The 16,809-nt window shown below is 50.1% G+C and overlaps 2 protein-coding genes across 7 annotated transcripts; both read right to left on the reverse strand.

Moving 5' to 3' along the window:
- Window positions 1-231: 231 nt before the first annotated feature.
- Window positions 232-6,965, reverse strand: LOC133207958 (dimethylaniline monooxygenase [N-oxide-forming] 4-like). Of its 6 annotated transcripts, none has more exons than XM_061345437.1 (9): window positions 6,757-6,965; window positions 5,422-5,559; window positions 4,928-5,116; window positions 4,397-4,559; window positions 3,848-3,993; window positions 3,314-3,513; window positions 2,787-3,139; window positions 2,400-2,469; window positions 232-1,095 (listed from the first exon to the last, which is right to left on the reverse strand). In XM_061345437.1, the coding sequence occupies exons 2-9, from the start codon at window positions 5,551-5,553 to the stop codon at window positions 708-710; spliced, it is 1,641 nt and encodes a 546-aa protein (XP_061201421.1). In that variant the 5' UTR covers window positions 5,554-5,559; window positions 6,757-6,965; the 3' UTR covers window positions 232-707. The 6 variants fall into 6 exon arrangements, with proteins under 6 accessions (XP_061201421.1, XP_061201418.1, XP_061201420.1 ...); XM_061345434.1 differs by having other exon boundaries at window positions 5,422-5,668; window positions 6,757-6,872; XM_061345436.1 differs by lacking the exon at window positions 5,422-5,559 and having other exon boundaries at window positions 6,757-6,910.
- A 356-nt stretch (window positions 6,966-7,321) lies between these two features.
- Window positions 7,322-15,156, reverse strand: LOC133207959 (flavin-containing monooxygenase 1-like). The gene is given in 12 exon segments (XM_061345440.1): window positions 7,322-8,128; window positions 8,131-8,324; window positions 9,592-9,664; window positions 10,589-10,726; window positions 10,729-10,940; window positions 11,464-11,663; window positions 11,989-12,065; window positions 12,068-12,130; window positions 12,846-13,008; window positions 13,093-13,272; window positions 13,424-13,584; window positions 14,973-15,156. Coding segments are annotated over 11 exon segments (1,572 nt in total). The 5' UTR covers window positions 13,550-13,584; window positions 14,973-15,156; the 3' UTR covers window positions 7,322-7,982.
- Window positions 15,157-16,809: the final 1,653 nt, after the last annotated feature.

Genomic DNA, 16,809 nt, shown 5'->3' on the forward strand with positions numbered 1-16,809 from the left:
CCTTGGGTTTGCACAAAATCCCCTGGTGAAGGCACCCGCGGGTGCAGCAGCAGGCTCTGCCTTCTCCCTGTGGGCTTCAGGGTTCCCAGGCAATGGTGGGCCCGCTTGGCCATCTGGATTTGTCACTGTATGTACAAGTTTTAGTATGGGGCTGTGCCCTCTGCAATGACTAGGGGCACTGGGTCCACCTGACCCCTCCACTGATAATAAACCATTAATAAAACCACTAGAGAAGACCAAATCCATGAGGTTTATTTGTGGCTACCAACTTTACCTCCCAAAGATATACATCAGACACATAAAAAGACACATACAAAGATCTCTACATCTAATGTTTCCGAAAAACCTCAAGGCGTTCTGGATTTTGATAACATTTCATAGCGGAAGCTCTGGATGAGCGAGGAGGAGGGAATGCTGGCCCCATGAACACCAGCGTGTCCCAAAATGCCTCTTCCCAAAAGCCCTCTGGAGATCCAGCCTGGTGCTGATGCAATGTGGGCACAGATTGTGGCACGTTTGGGGTAAATGCTCTGCACGGCCCTTGGTGGGTGTGAGACACTGTTAGCAGGAGGCCAGACAACAAACAGCACCGGCATCTGAGCTCCTGTCGAGACTGGGTCAGCTCCAGCCACACTGAGAGCACCCAGCAGCAGCACGGCTTAGCACCATCCACAGCTCATCCAGGACCAGGTCACACCAGGTTTCTTCTACAGCTGGGGACCTGCCTGGGGGCTCCAGCCCAGCCGAGGGTACTTAGAAAAGAGGAAACCTGCCATGAGGGCCGCTGGCAGGACTAGGAGGCACATCCAGTGCCAGCTGGAGGAGCTGTTGGAGGAGTCATCCACCACCCGAGTTCTCAAGGGCTTCAGCGTCCGCTGCCATTGGGTCAGGATGGCGTCTCTGGCCCCTCTCCACTTCCCCTGTCCCACCAGTCGGTACTGGTAGGGTGAGCAGGGGCCGAAGAAGATGGCCAGGGCCAGCCGGGGATCCGTCAGGAGCAGCTTCATCACGCTGGGCTTTATGCCAGCACATGAAGCAATTTCATCGATGTAGCTGATATAACTCATCTTCAAGTTCTTCCTTTCAGATGGATTACTTCAGTAGGACATAAAAGAGACAAAATCAAATAGGATCTTCCCATCTCAGTTCCCAGTTCCATGGAAAGCAAAAGCTCTGGGCTCAGACACTGACCGAGCCCTGGTGTGCAGGGCTGAGCTCACTTAGCCCCAAATAAACCTAAAGGCACTGAAAGAGCCTCTGTGGGGTTGGTCCTCAGTAGTTACCTGGAGCAGGGAATAAGCAGAAGCTTGCTCTTTCTCTGCAACCTAATTGCGGTCTCAAAAAACTGTTCTCACATGATGCTGCCATCATTGTAATGACACAAATGCCCATGCTATGTCCTTCACCAAGGTCCACAGGTGTGGATTTGGCCAATTTTGAGAGGCAGAGGAGTAGACATTCACAGGTAAAACTGACAAGGGGACTAGGAGAATGTGGGAGATGCAGAAAGCTTCCCATGCTGGGAGGGACATCCAGGATGTTTCTGCTTGAGGCCTCATCTCCCTTGCAGGAGGGAGGATGTGCTGGATCTACTTCAGCAAATCTGGGACAGCCTCGACATTGCCTCTGTTGCATCTCAGACTCTTGTACTTCTGTGTCACCCATTGCATCTGCAATCGCCAGGGCTCCTGGTGACAATCCCCTTGCCTCTGTTTTCTCCCAGATTTTCATCGGTGCCTTATGAGCCAGCTCTGCCTTGCTGGCAAACCTAACACAGCCTGCACCCCACCTGGCCTGAGGGCCCTTCCTCGCTCCTGAAAGCTGCTGCAAGGCAGCATGTCTACCACCACCTTTCCCACAACCTCACGCACGTCCCCACCTTCTGTAAAATCCAAATGCCAACAGGGCAGGATGATAGCTTACATGTGTACAACATGGATGAACAAGTTCCAGCCTTGTCTAATACTCTTCTCGACTTGTCAAAAACTGCCACCAAAGTGTCCTCCACCCGCATAGCCTGACCCTAATGAGGTTTCTAGATAGGGCTTGGCACTGACCCCAGTGCTCCCTGCTGGCTGGATTTGTGAGGGAGAAGCCACGAGATGGCACCCTTGGTCTGGAGGAAACCAAATCTCCATCTTGACATGATGAGAATAAGGACATGATTCGGAGACCTAGCGGAGGGATCTGTAGGTCCTGGGTCTTGCCATAAGCTCATCCATAAAGGAACCACAAAAGTATTTCCCTACCTCGCTATGAGTGGTGAGGGAATAAATGCATCCAAGAAGTGCTGGGTGACTCAGGGGTGTCCTTCACATGACTGCATTGGGTTCCCCCTTTTCTTGGGTTAACCCTGGCAGATGGTGCCATTGCACCTCAAGTGCAGGAGTGTCACACACCTTTCGACTGGAGGCTTCTGCTTTAAAACATCAGCCATCATCTTGCTGGTGGGAGGGAGCTTGTTCCAGCCTGAGAAGAACAGAGAAACCAGAGACCTGCAGCAGCACCTAAAGCTGAAAAGTTCACCCCCTTTATATGTTCCCAGCCCCTTTACTGAGTGTTCAGTCTCAGTAACTAGCTTGATGGTTACAGCAGTGTGTGCGGAGCAGCAGGAATGTGGGGATGCACTTTGGGGGGGGCAGACACTACAGTGCTACTAATGCCCATGGCTACCATGGGCACTGCGACAGGAGCCAAAATATGCCCTAGGCTCAGAGAGAGAAGGTCAGGCTGCCCCAAGCCTCCCACCCTAGAAGATTACCCCATCCTTGCACCCTGTCTCCTACCTGCAAAGATCCCTGTCACCCAGCGAGCCTGCATTTCTGCTCCCACCATCACAGAGCCGGTCAGCTGGACTAAGCCAATGATGGCCAGTGTTGGCTTTTCCAGCTGGGGAGGAAAGATGCGTTTATAGAGGGAACGGTTATCATCAAAGAGGCTGCGAACTGACTCTTCAAGGAAAGAAAACGGGAAGATGTAGCCTGTGGCAAACAGCACCACGTCAATGTTTTCTTCAGTTGTCCCATCTTCAAAAACAGCAGAGTTTTCAGTGAACTCCTTCACGTTTGACTTCAACACAATGGTCCCTGAGAGAAGGCAAAACGGCAGCTCTTCGTTGATAATTACCTTAAAGTTGGAGCTTGCAGGTGGAAAAGAGGACAGCAGTGTTAGCATCTGGGAGGGCCGTAAACATCTTTTGTGGCCACAGTTCCCCTCCAATGGTTTGCTATTTCACAAATATCCCCCGAACTTCAAAATTGAGCATTTCACACCATTAAACCCCCCAGACTAACCAGCAAAATAGAAAAAACACCTTTTGGTGGAAGCCAAGCCATAGTTTGTGTGGTTAAACCATGAATTGAACTTCCGAAACCTGATCCTCCTCATGAGTGCTGATGGGAGAAGCCAGTCAAGAAAGTGGTTGAAGCGGGTGGTGCTGATCATATCTAAGGGCAAGCCTTGGTCTGAGAGCCGGCTGAGCACCCATGTGCTGCTCCTGACGCTGAGGAACACCTGGAGGAAAAGGCAGCTCTCAGCCTCCTGTCCAGATATCTCGTTGCCACTTTTGCCTTGAATGGCAAATCCCATCTCCTGCACTTGGGAGCCAAGAGGGTTATCCCAAAGGAAAAGGACAGCATCTGGATGAACTGAACAGCTCATGGTGGCTTCTGCAAAGTTCCAGCATCTGCTAAATGGCCACTCCTCAGGTGGCCCAGACTCTCCAGGAATTGCAGAGCTTCTTCAATTGCCCTCAATTTGAAGTGCTGTTTTTTGCTGGTGGGAAAAGCTTCCTGCGTGTACCCTGAGCCACCAGCTCTTGTGGCTGAGCATCGTTGCAGAACTGTACCTTCGCAGCCACATGGCTCAGTTCCACAGAGAGGTCACCACCAGTGTTGCCAATGCCGACCACAAGGACCCTCTTTCCTCGGAAAGCCTCCGCATCTTTGTATTCCTGGCTGTGGAGGTACTGCCCTTTGAAGCGAGTGTCGATACCTAGGCAGAAAGCAGGGAGCATCTCCTACTGCCAGATACATTGGCTTGCCCCACTCAACTTCATTCCTAGACCTTCTGCAACCCCTGATCCTCCACCACCCACCTCTCCTTGCAGCTGAGAGGCTGTAGAGATGTCAGCTCCCAGAGTGATGCCACCCTCCTGCACAGTCCTGCTTTGCAAATTCTCATGTAGGAGCCTAGCTGCACCTTTATGAGGTGTTTTTCCCAATCCTGGGAATGCTCCCCACCATTTCTATGGAGTGAGGGTCACACCTGCCCCACCATGGAGGCTTCATGGAGCAGGCAGGCTTGCAGAGGAAAATGCAGCCAAGGGACCCACGGGTGTTGCATGAAACGCTGGGGGAGAAGCCCCAGACCCCCTTCCTGCTGAGGCAGGACTTACCTGGGAAAGAAGCCAGTGGTAAGTAGGGCTCCTGGAAATGGCCAGTGCAAACCATGACGGCATCAAAGATGTGCGACTTCTGGACACCGTTGGTCTCAGTGACCACCTCCCACTGGCCTGAGGTGGCGAAATCCGGGCGCCTCCTCACACTGAGAACTGTTGTCTTGCACCAAAGCCCAACAAAACAGCAGTCAGGGATAGCACTTCATTTCACAAAGGACCATCCTGCAAAGGGTGGGGCTGGCAGGGACAGGCTGGGTCCCTGGAGAGCTCCATGTCACCTCTGAAGCTGTTAAATCCCATGCTGCACCTTTCCCCTGGTGATGGCATTGAGGGGGGGATGAACCAGGCAGCCCATATTGGAGCAGCCTCATTTAAAACATGGAGCCAAAAAGGCTGTGTTCAGGATGCAAAAGGGACATGGTCCTCAAGGGATCACATCTGGCATTGTATTATCCCACCTGGGTGATACCCTGGTAATTGCTGCCACTGGTGGCTCTACTGCCCCTGATGTTTGGGGTCCCTGCTCACCTTGAAGTGTATGTGTCGCAGGAGGTCAAAGTGCCGGGCATACATCCGAAAGTACTCCATGAGGAGACTGTGGGGTAGGTAACTGGGAAAATATTCTGGGCAGGGAAAGTCGCTGAAGCAGGACATCTCCTTGGAGGTGTTGGTAATGACTGACCGGTACACACTGAATCTTCCGCTGTCCATGGAGTTCTGTGTGAAGCCAGCAGTGCCATTTGCAGGTGTATGGGGGAGGAGTTTCTCCCCCCAAAGTACCTGAGTATTTTTCCTGCTTGTATTTGGGTACAAGGAATAAACCAGGATTAGCACCTGGTGACCATGCCTTCCACACCCTCCATCTCCTGCTCCACCATGGAGTCATGTGTAGCCCTGTGCCTGGGACAGGGACATTCTGCAAGGGCATGGCCACCTTTTCCTCTTTGCTGCAAAGCAAAGGGCATCCAAGGGAGGGGATAAACCCAGGGACAATCCTCCCCCTTCTGGCAGAGCCCACTGACCGTGTAGCGCCAGAGCCCCCCGATGTCCTCACTCCTCTCGAAGCAGGTGGGCTCCAGCCCCTCATCCAGGCAGCATTTGACAGAGGCCAACCCGCTGACCCCGGCCCCGATAATGGCCACACTCCGTACCATGCTGTCCTGCAGCAGGCAATAGGCCATCATGCAAGCAACTGGAAATAACTCAGAGATTAGCAGAAACACCACTCTCTTCTTCCTATCCCACCAAAACATCCCTGAACTTCTCTGGCTGCGGGTGTCCACAGAGGACAACTGTCTTTGTAGAAAGCCATCGCCATTTCTTAGCTTAAGCATTACAGATGGACACTGCTCATTACCCTTCCTGCTGTGCTAAGCTTGCACTGAAGGCCCAGCAATTCCCCTCCTGCAGGTGGGGGGAAAAGACTTTTAAACATCACTGTGCTGCTGCTTCTATTTATTCTGTTTCCTGGACCAAACCAGGGCACCCAAGGACAAGGAAGGGGCTTGCAGCTATCTACTTCCGTCTGCACAAAATTATCCTCCTGAAACTTTTCCAGGAAACAATCCAGCTAAGCTGGCTCATTTTCGTGCTTTCCATTTTTAACTTCCCATTAAAGGACATTTTCTCGAAAACAAAAAGTTTGTGGTTTTTTGGTTTGTGGGTTTTTTTAAGTGATGCCTGCCTGAGCAGGAGCACAGCTCAGTGATTCAGAAGTTAGACAGCACTGTGAAAATGTGGCTGGGATTACAGAATATACAAAAGATAAGAAACCCAGGAAACGCAGGGTATAAATGGAAGGAACTCAAAGCTCAGGCAACTGTGTAAACTGAGCTGTACTGAGCTTCACTGGAAAGCAAGAAAACAGAGAAGAAAATGACCCCACATTAGCTTTGATTAGATAACAAACATTCCTGCTGCAGACTCTGAAGAAAGAGTTATTTATAACTTTTTCCGTATCCGTTTTGTGTCAACAAGAACGTTCGTGTAAACAGGAACTGAAAGAAACTGCAGAAAGCCAGGGAAAACTGAGGGAGGAGCAAAAAAAACCCCTCTGCATCTAAAAGCCTAGCCTGAGCAGCCCCTTGATCTGCAGAAACAGGGCAGAAGGGGCCACCCCTCCCCATTTCTGGAGCCTCCCTTGGCTTTGGCAAAAGGCGACATGGCCGGGATACTAAAGTCACCCCCCTTTTCCAGTGCTGCCTACAGACAGCTTTGCTCTGATAGGTCCCCAGAACACCACCATCTCCCTCCACCAGCAGCAAGGTGAAGCCAGTGGCAAATACCAAAACCCCACAGCACTGGATGCCCACTTTTAAAACCTACAAAACCCAGCCAGAGAGAAGTGAGGAGCAAACCTTGCAGGGTAGTGCTGTGCCTTCGCTGCTTGAACTTCGCTTCAAGTTTCTCTCACTGCAGATTTGAAGGAAAGGCTGAAGTTCGAGCACCTCGCTGCACCTCTTGCACCACTGACCTTTGCACTTGCATTCCCCTTCTCTGCTGTGCTTAAATGCACTGACAGAAAGTTCACAACGTCCCTGTGGCAGTGTCTGGTAGAAACATGGACTGTAATTACAAAGGGGCTGTGCTTGCAAGGACTCGCATGCTGCAGCTCACTGCTGCCCCAGCAGCAGCCTGGGGATGTCCTGATCCATCCCCCATGTGCTGCTTGTGCTGGACAGGGGCTCACTTGGCATCCCTGGGAAGTCAGCAAAACACATTCTCTTTGACCCCAGGCAAGCAGATGGCATGGATGGGTGACACAGTGCACAGTGCAGCCTCATTTTGGGTGGTCAATGAAAGTTCCTGCAGACCCAAGCTTGTGGGCTGCCCACAGCACCTGCTGGCATGGCCCCAGGCCAGGCACGGGGATCCCCAGCTCTTCCAGTGCACACTGAATGATGAGGTGGCAGCCTAACATGCTCCTGCTACAGTCAATGAAGTTTTATTGATTGAAATACTCTCCGCATACAAAATCAAGTCCCAGGATTGTCCTGAAGGAGTTGGGGAGTGCAGGGAAGCAGAGCTGGAAGTGCTCAGCCCTACAGAATATCAGCCTTGGTCTCAGGGGTGACAAATCACCACAGCCAGGGCTCTTCTGCTGAGGAGGTGCACTGATTCAACCCAAACTGGAATTTTTCAGTAATAGGATTTAAGGTTGGAGAAAGGGACAGCCTGACCTGCAGACCCAGCCCAGAAAAACCCTTGTTGGACTAAAGACCCAACTCCCAGGTGATTTGGGACAGGGCTAGGCACCCATGCTCCTTTCCATCTGTTAACACCCAAAGCTGTTTTCAGTAGTCTTGTCCTCACTGCATCCAGGCCGGCATGGTCCAGGCACATCCATACTCTGTTCACCACAGCAGGTGGGAGATCAGCATAGGGGAGGACTGCTAGCCCCAGGTAATCAGGTCTGCAAAGCTGTAGCTAGGAGAGAGCTGGAGCAGAGAGAGGTTTTGTGCTGCTGATTACAATTTTTAATTTGCTGTGATCTGCTGAAATTCCTTTCCCCTTGTCCCATGGCACACTGTGGGGCTGTCTGACCTGAAATAACGACCCCAGGGACAAGACAAGACCCTAAAATCTACTGGAAACAAAGCAACAGGGCAGCCATGAGAAGGAGGAACCCCACCACCGTCAGGAGAGAAGGGAAAGGGCTGCAGATGCCAGTAGGGACTCGTGTTCTTATGGGCTTCAGGGTACGGTCCAACTGGGTGAGGATGGCCTGGCATGCCCCTCCCAGCACCCAGGGCCCCTCAGCCGGTACTGGTATGGGGTGCAGGAGCCAAAAAAAACGGTGAGGGCCAGCCAGGGGTCTCCACAGAGCAGCTCCAGCATGCTGGGCTTGGCACCAATGAAGGAGGCAAGCTTGTCCATGTAGGCCAGTCAATCGGTTTTGAGGACTTCGTCAAAGGAGAGACCAAATCTTAATGAATGGGAGAAGAAAAAGAGGTGGGAGAAGGATTGGTGTCAACAGGACTGAGGGGAACTGAAGGTCAAATCCTCTGCACAACCACTGATCCGAACATAAGCGGGCTCCTCTTAGAAAAGGAATGGGTGCATAGCAGTGCAAACCTGGGTCTGTCTGGGCCTAAATCATGCCTGTGATATAGCATGTATAAAGTGATGCTGGATCAGGTACACCCCTTTCTCACATGCATTAGCCAGTCTTTCATTTCATCACACACAAGTTGTATCTGGCCTCCCCTTCATTTTGGTGGACGTCTTGTAAAAGACTTTTTCAAACCAGTTGGTTTGGGGTTGTTGTTTAGGTTTTTCGTGGGCTTTTTTTTTTTTGTGTGTGTGTGGTTTTTGTTTGTTTGTTAGTTTGTTGTTTTTTTTTGTTTGTTTTGTTTTTTGTTTTTTTTAACCCCTGGCTTTCCCTTTGCTCTCTGCAGAGAAGTCATGTGCAGCATTAGAAAGGCAGCACTCTTGCACCCTTTAGTTTCTCTCACATTCTTTTCCATCAAGTATTGCAAAAAAAGCAGGGTAAATAGGAGAATTGCTTCCAGTTTTCCTTCTCTGCAGAACTCACAGCTTCATGTCTCACCTTCAATGGGAAAAGAGCCATGTGTGTTTAGCTTTGTACAGTACAGCAATCATTCTGTGCAATTCTGTATTTTACTCTTCTATGCCTTTTCTGTCGCAGCTATCTAGGTGAACTATGGATTGACATATCACCCATCCTAGTTTTATCTCATTCATTTCCTTCTGTTTCTTAGCCGTTTATTTGACCCTTTGCCTGCCCATGAACTAAATGCCAGTGTGCGTAGTTCACAGGGAGTCATCTTGCCATGCTGAGAGGTGAGGCAATTGTATGTACACCTCAGGTTGGAGGGGGTTTTTTTCCCCAGCTGAATTACTTTGCATTTATTACCATTAATTTCTCTGGCATTTTATCTTGCAGTCCCTGGGGAACCTGGCACACTTCCCCAACTCCCAAGCAAGTTTTAGTTTTGACTACCCTGAATTCATTTTTTCCTGACATCAACAAGCAGAATTATCTGTCAAATCAAAGCTTACATTGGGTGAGGGCAAGTAAAAGGTGTGGCTGGATCTGGGGATCTCTGCCTTGTCTCTGATATACGTGTGGGGAACAGCCACAGAGCGTGAGCCTGCATGTTGCTGCCCCCAGACTCCAGGGGCTTGTCAATCCACTGAAAAAAGCTTTGTGGCTCTGATGAATGGCTTACCATTGTACTTGGTTTTTGCTCTTTTCAAATACTTCCTTCTCCATGACAGACTGAGGAGGCAATTCACACAAGCCTAGAGGACAGAGGAGAGTATCCTGCAGAGTTTAACTCCTGGGGGGACTTCTGCACACATTCAGAGATACAAAACATGGGAACCCCTTCCAAGTGAGGCAGGAAAGCCTTATTGCTCAGATTTTGCTCAGCAGTGGCAATTCTGCCAGAGGCCAGCCCTCCACAGTGGTACAAATTCACCTGCAGTTTTTCCTGCTCTTACAGATTTGTGCTGTCATAGCACAGGTGGATGATGTGGGGTGAGATGGGCCATGCAAACCCCAGAGGCTATCATCCCAAAGAGAAAACTCAGAGCTTCCCCGGCTCTGTGGAGGAGCCTTAATGCAGCCCTACACACCAGCCTAGTAGGAAGTTATTTTTATAAAACAATAAGACAACCCCCAGTGGTATTTTTCTCCTTACACCAATAATTACAAATAATTCCTTTTGTGGGGCAAAGGGACTCTTCCTCTCTGGTAGCCACTGTGGACAAACAACCCTGTCCCTTACAGAGCAAAAAAATCTGCCAGAGTGGACCCACCACAGTATCTTAAAGACAACTCTTTTTCTATGCATCCAGATTTACATATCCATCTCTGTGCTCTGACTTCTGAGATATTTTAGGGAAAAAATACTGTCTTCAACAACATAGTTTAGACTGTGGTTTGCAGACTCAGGTGCAGGACTGCACATCAGCTGGGTCACAGTGAGGAATGGAGCGCGCACTCTTGGCTGGCAGCAGGCACGTACAAAGCATTAGCTTAGGAGCATCAACTTAACTGGCAAAAAAGAAGTGATTTAAGGGACGTGTCATGAACTTGCATGTAGCTTGGACCAAGCATGCACTCATGTTGCTATAGCTTAGCTGAAGTGAAATAACTTGGAAAGTCTGAGCCCTAGAAATGCTCCCTTGTCCACACTGAAGAGCTCACATTAGTTCTCCTACCTTTGAAGACACAGGTCACCCAGTGTGCTTGCATCTCTGTCACAGGCATGATGGCTCCAAGTGGCTTGATCAGCCCAAGGATGGCCAGAGTGGGCCTCTGCAGGCGGGTTGGGAACACATGTTTGTAGAGGGATGAGTGTTTCCCACGCTGATGACTGCTTCTTCTAGGAATGGGAAGGAGACATTGTAGCCTGTGCAGAAGATGACGGTATCAATGGGCTCCTCCTCAGGACAATTGTAGAAAACAACTGCGTTGTCCTTGAACTCCTTCACGCTTGGCTTGATGGTGATCCTCCCTGTCAGGATGTAGCTTGGAAGGTCCTCATTGATCACAGGCTCACACACCAGGCGGCTATGGAGAGCAGAGGGGCTCAGAGCACTGGAGACCATGAACAAGCCCTGCTGGTGCCCCTGCTCTGCATCCCCTCGGTCCTCTAGCCCCACAACCTCTCAGTATCATTTGCTCAGAGCAGACAGCCCTGCCCCTACGCTGACATATTTCACCCTTGCATGAGTGTCACCCTGTCCCACAGCCTGTGTGACTCATGGACATCTCCTGCCTTCTTCCTCCTTTCACTCCATTACCCTTTAAACCGTCTCTTTACAGAGCTGATCCATACTTTAAATCTCCTCCTCTTTTCCCAGGGAGCCTCACAAGGAAAACTCCTCTGGTCCTTCCTGGACTTTTCCAGTGTGCTCCATCTCCTAAGCAGGCTATAGCTTGTCTTCTCTTGCTAGGCTATAAACTTCCCACTGGAGACCACCCTAGTCTGGGTGTTGATTGCTGCATTGGTTGATGTTGATTGCTGGAGATCTCCCCGGCCCACATCACAAGCCCTGTGACACCACATGGGATGGGAGACACCAAGAAGTACCTCTTCTCTGGTTGAAGGTCATAGTTTTCATGCTTGAACTGCTGGTTCACCTTGTAGTTAATCAACCCCCATGAAAAGGGTCCGAGGAGGCTGTTTCTGATCAGGCTCATAAGGTGAGCATTAAAAAACATGCCCCATGGGTAGCCATGGTCAAACACACGACTGAGCATCCAGGCACCTTGGCTGGTGCAAATGGTCACCTGGGAGAGAGTGAAGAATCAACAAGTTGGGTAATTAATTTGCCTTTATAAAGCAATCTGAGTGGTAAAGCACAAACAGCTTTGCAATGAAAAAGCAGCAACAGCATCTTTAAGAACTCTCGGCAGCTGGTGATGGAGGTTAAACAGGAGAGAAGGAAACAACCAGCTTGCTTTAAGGATTTTGACCCAGAAATGCAGATCCAGAAATACTGTTTGGACAGTACACAGGGTAAACCCAGCTTGCTCTCCCTGCAGTGATGGCAAACTCAGCTATTGCCTCCAGTGTCACCCTCCCTGAACTCCTGAGGTGGCTGGGTGGTTGTACCTTTGTGGCTACATGACTGGCATCCACTGCAATATCCACTCCTGAATTGCCCATGCCGACCACAAAGACGCACTTTCCCTGAAAACATCAGGATGCTTGTACTCCTGGCTGTGAAAGTATTGGGCTTGAAACCTCTCGATGCCTTGGCAAAAAGAAACAAAGCTTTTAGCTACTCAAGCATTTGTAGGTTTTGCTGGGAGAGCTGGCATAGAAATAATCCAGATGGCAAGAATAAGGAAGTGCAATCCCTGGCCAATGGGGATTTGGGAAGGTACAACACTCCCATCTCACACACATAGAACCGCTACTTCCTCTCTAAAATGAGGTCTCATGCATCCATGCACTCCAGTGAGAAGTGACACATGTGCTGGATGGGGCTTGAAAGACAGTTTATGTGAAAGAGCTGTGCTGGTGCAGCCTCAGGATTCAGCCTTTACAAGACGGAGATACAAAGATTCAGGAAAGCCAGTAAGCCTCTTTCATTCTGTGAGCAACTTCAGAAGCACTTGACAATGCTGATGACAAAGCAACCCTTTCTATCCTGACAGCTGGCTAGGTTCATCACTGCAGTGCTTAGTACATCTCTGTCAAAAAGGATGGAGCTTCACCGAGAGGACTTTGTCCCATCTCGCACACTGTGCAAACAGTTTCTTTGCGCCAAATCATCCTACCTTAAAGGTTTATTCGTGCCAGTGCCTGTAGAGACAAAGCTGCTGAAGCACAGGATGTATTGCTGTTCATGCCAGGAGGTTTGAAAAGCAGAAGCAAGTAAAGGAAGCATTTTTCCGGAGGAACATCTAACCCTTTTACGCCCCAGCCCGTAGAAGCAGGTAACCAGAGGCAAACAAGTACTGTACCAGGAAAACAGCGCAGGGGGAGGGATGGCTCATAGAAATTGCCGCTGCAAACCATAACAGCATCAAAGACATGTGATGTCTTCTTTCCATCCACCTCCATGACCACATCCCACTGTCCCGTGGTAGCAAAGTCTGGGCATTTCTGGATGCTGACAATGGTGGTCTAAAATATGAAAGTGAAGCAGAGTTCTCACTAGCAGCCAGCATGTGTGGGAAGCAGGGAAGTGACAGGGCACCCACCACTCACCTCAAATATGATGTGCTTCCAGAGGCCAAAGCACTCAGCATAGCGCTGGAGGTAGTCCAGTAGCCAGGCATTGGGTAGGAAGTCCTCAGGGTAGGGGAAGTCGGAGAATGCTGACACCTCCTTTGAGGTGTTGTTGATGACTGACGGGTAGAGGCTTGGCCGGCTGGCCTCGATGTGCTCCTGGCATAGCACCCTGGGGTGCAGCAGGGAGAGTTCAGCACCCAGCAAGCTCTTGCACCCCTTCCCCACTCGCTGGAGCCCAGATCATCCCGCTCCCCAGCCTGCAAAGCTGCAGCTCCTGCCAGAAACAGAACAGGCACTGCTGACTCACCGTATAGCACCAGAGTCCCCTGATGTCCTGGCTCTGCTCGAAGCAGGTGGGCTCCAGCCCCTCATCCAGGCAGCACTTAGTGGCAGTCAGCCCACTGACACCTGTGCCCACCACAGCCACTCTCATCCCTGCTGTCTTTGCTGGGATCCCAGGGACTTAACCTGGGAGAAACCCCACAGACAGTCACCACTTCTCTCAGGGAGCAGCTGCTGACATACCCTCTTTGGGGGAATTTCTCTACATGCCACCCCCAAAACTTCATTCCCTCTACCAGCATTCTGGGGTCTTCATTTACAAGTTTAAATCTTAATTTTCTCATTTTCTTCCTATTATTTTTTTTTAATTTTAATAAATCCATCCACTTTTACAGTGCACTCACCAAGCTGCTTCCAAAACCCTGCAGCTGTGCTGGAAACTCTCTTTGAAAGTATGTAGTCAAGCCACAGGTCACTGCCAGTATTTATTTACAAGCTGTGTTTAAACTACGCATCCTTAGCAGTCTTGCAAATATTTGTATTTTATCTTTGGAGACCTGCCCCTGCCTTTCTCAGACAAGAAAACAAAATGCACACCAGGACTACTGAGTCTCTGCACCCCTGACTGAGTCCTGTCCTCTATCCCCAGGGAAGATGTTACTGACTTTGGCATGGCTAAGGAGGCTGCGGAAGGGCTACGGGCATAGCACTGCTTGGATTTAGGGCTGTTTTTTTGTCTGTCTCCCAAAGTCAGCCCACTGGGGATGCCAGGGCTGCAAATCGTTTAAAAGACAGCAGTCCATGGCTTGATACCTAGCCCCATGAGGGTCACAGGGTAGACATGATGGTGGACCCAAAGCCCTCTTGATACTGCTGGGCAGTGAAACAAGGGATGATGGCCAGGCAGCTCAGGCTGGACATTGCCAGAGCAAGGACCACCACAGAGTGCCCTCATCAGTCTTTGCTGCAGCAGCCCCTGGTTTAACCGCAGCACCATCAGGTAGCACTGTGCTTGGCTGAGTTAGTTATTAACCTGGTGCACTGCGACAGCACTACAGCTTGTTGGCACCAGCTCTTTTGCCCCAGGAAGCAGTTTCAGCTTCTGCCAGACACAGAGGATGGTGTATCCATCAGAAAAAAAACCAAAGTCTTCAATAGAAAAATGAAGTAGGACACTATTTTCTAAACCCCACCAAATTCCCCATGAAGAATTTCAATTTTCAGTAGGAAGGCAGCACCTAATGAATACTCCGCTTTCCAAGGTTGGAATGAAAACCAGACTTTTTCCTTTTTCAGTGAAGAAAATGATAGAATATGCTGCTCATTGCTAACTATTTTGTGGGAGGGTTTTCTGCATAGTGTGAGTTAACCTTTATCATAGACATCTCCCAGCTATTTAATTCCCTACCCTTCCGCAGAGAAGCTAGAAGTAACAATTAGGAAACACCATCTCAGCTACCTCATGCCTGTTTCTGCCACACTCTCTGCAATTATGTGTAGCAGCGAACCTCAGAGCCTCAAGATGTGGGGCAAGGAGGGATAGGAAGGCTTTGCAGCCGCTCAGGAACACTTACTTCCTAGCCTTGGCTGCCTGTGCTCTGTCTTGCCACCGCTGCAGGGAGAGCCCCCTCTCGCTCCCAGTTTATAGGTGAGACACAGCACTTTGGCAGAGGCAGGGCAGGGCAAGCAGCTCCCCTCGCACAGGCACGGTCACCCCACTCACACAGCGGTTGCACAACCAGGGTTTGCGGTGGGAGGAGTGGCTGTGCAATTCTGCTGTTGTGCAGAGTGAGCCGGATGGCCCGGCTGATGATCCCTGAAGGGGAGGGATATCATGGGGGTAGGAGAGACCAGAGTGGTCCAAATGTGCTCCGCAGTCATGCAAGAAGTATGCGTGTGCAGGAGTGACTCCAGCTGTGGGATGTTTTCACTTGCCTCATGGCTGCCTTTCAAAAAGGAGACACAGCAGTAATGGACTGCAGGTTTTTAGCAGGAATTTGCCCCTAGAGCATTCTTCAAAAGAAAGCAAAAGAGTGGTCATTGCTCCCGGGCATGAAGGCTGCATTGCACCATCAGCCACAGGTATTGCTGCTGGGTGTGGGCAGGAGGCTCCCCATGCAGACTGGAAGAGCATGAAATGCCCACAAATACTAGTGTACCAAGGTCCTGAGCACAAAGAAAGTGGAAATGTTAATTGAAATATCGCTGGAGGACATAGAACCCATCCAGGTATCTCCCAGGGGTAAATGATCATGGAAATGAAGGAGACAAGGGTAGCTTTAGACAGGGTTTTGTTCCCAGCTACTCAATATACTTAGGAGTGACTGATGAGAAAGTATGAAATCTCTGCAAATGAATACAGCTGGACACAGATGCCATGGAGAAACAGTTGATAGAGGACTGGGTCTTTAGGAAAAACAGCATTTAGAAAAAGGCATAGTGATACTTGTGCCATGGGGGTGACTGCAGATTGCTTACTGGGGCTCTGCAGTGTGAGTGCAGGGAGCATGGTGAAAGCTGATGGCCCCATCAAGACATCACCTTGACAGTAACAAAGGCACCCCCAGAGCAGTGGGCCAAGGTTTTATATCAGCTCTTTAAGCAGTTTGAATAACCAAGGAGGCTGCAAGAAGGGACAGAAAAACCCATTTGAGGTTTGCAGAACAGAGGGTGGTAAATAAAGCAGCTCCATCCAACAGAGACATTTGTTCAGAGCCTGCTTTCAGATCTGCAGAGGCACAAGATGAGGCTATAGCTGATAGTTGAAGCTAGAGGTGGAAATAAGATGCATATCAGTAACAAGGAAGGTAATCAGCCATAGGAAAAGTCTGCTGAGCTCTGTGATGAACCCAGGCACTTGAACAAACCACCTTTGTTTTGTGGAGGACAGGACTCACTGCTGCTGTGCTGGGGCACTGCTGGGAGTACAGCAGCTTGGGCTGCCACCCACCTGCAGCACCCAAGAAGAGACATCAGCCTTCTCTGGCTTCCCTGCCCCAGTGTCTCCTGCTGTTTCTGCCCAGTGCCTGGCTCCTGGGATTGTCCCTGGAGCATATTAGGTTTAGAGCACATGTACAGTCTGTGGCTGACTGTGCCAGGTACCCTCCAGCACAGCTCAGTGAGCAGTGGCTGAGAGCAATGGATCTGCAGGGGCTGGAGCCTGGTAAATCAAACTCATTAATTTGAGTTCAGGTTTCAGACCACTGTCAGCAGCATGAAGAAACATTCAGATTTTGCTGGGACAATGGGACACAGTTATGGAGGCAAATGGGAAAACGAGCCTTGCACATCTTTGATGCTGCTGGGATTTGCATGAGCTATGTCTCCCAGCTCTCCCTCCCACTGGACTCTTCTGCAGATGCACTAAACCTTGCACCTGCAAAGATGCTTGCCAGCACTCAGCAAAAAATA

The sequence above is a fragment of the Neopsephotus bourkii genome, unplaced genomic scaffold, assembly GCF_033783945.1.
Source record: "Neopsephotus bourkii isolate Nb327-2 ecotype Australia unplaced genomic scaffold, CSIRO-AGI_Nbou_v1 NB_234, whole genome shotgun sequence".
Taxonomy (NCBI): domain Eukaryota; kingdom Metazoa; phylum Chordata; class Aves; order Psittaciformes; family Psittacidae; genus Neopsephotus; species Neopsephotus bourkii.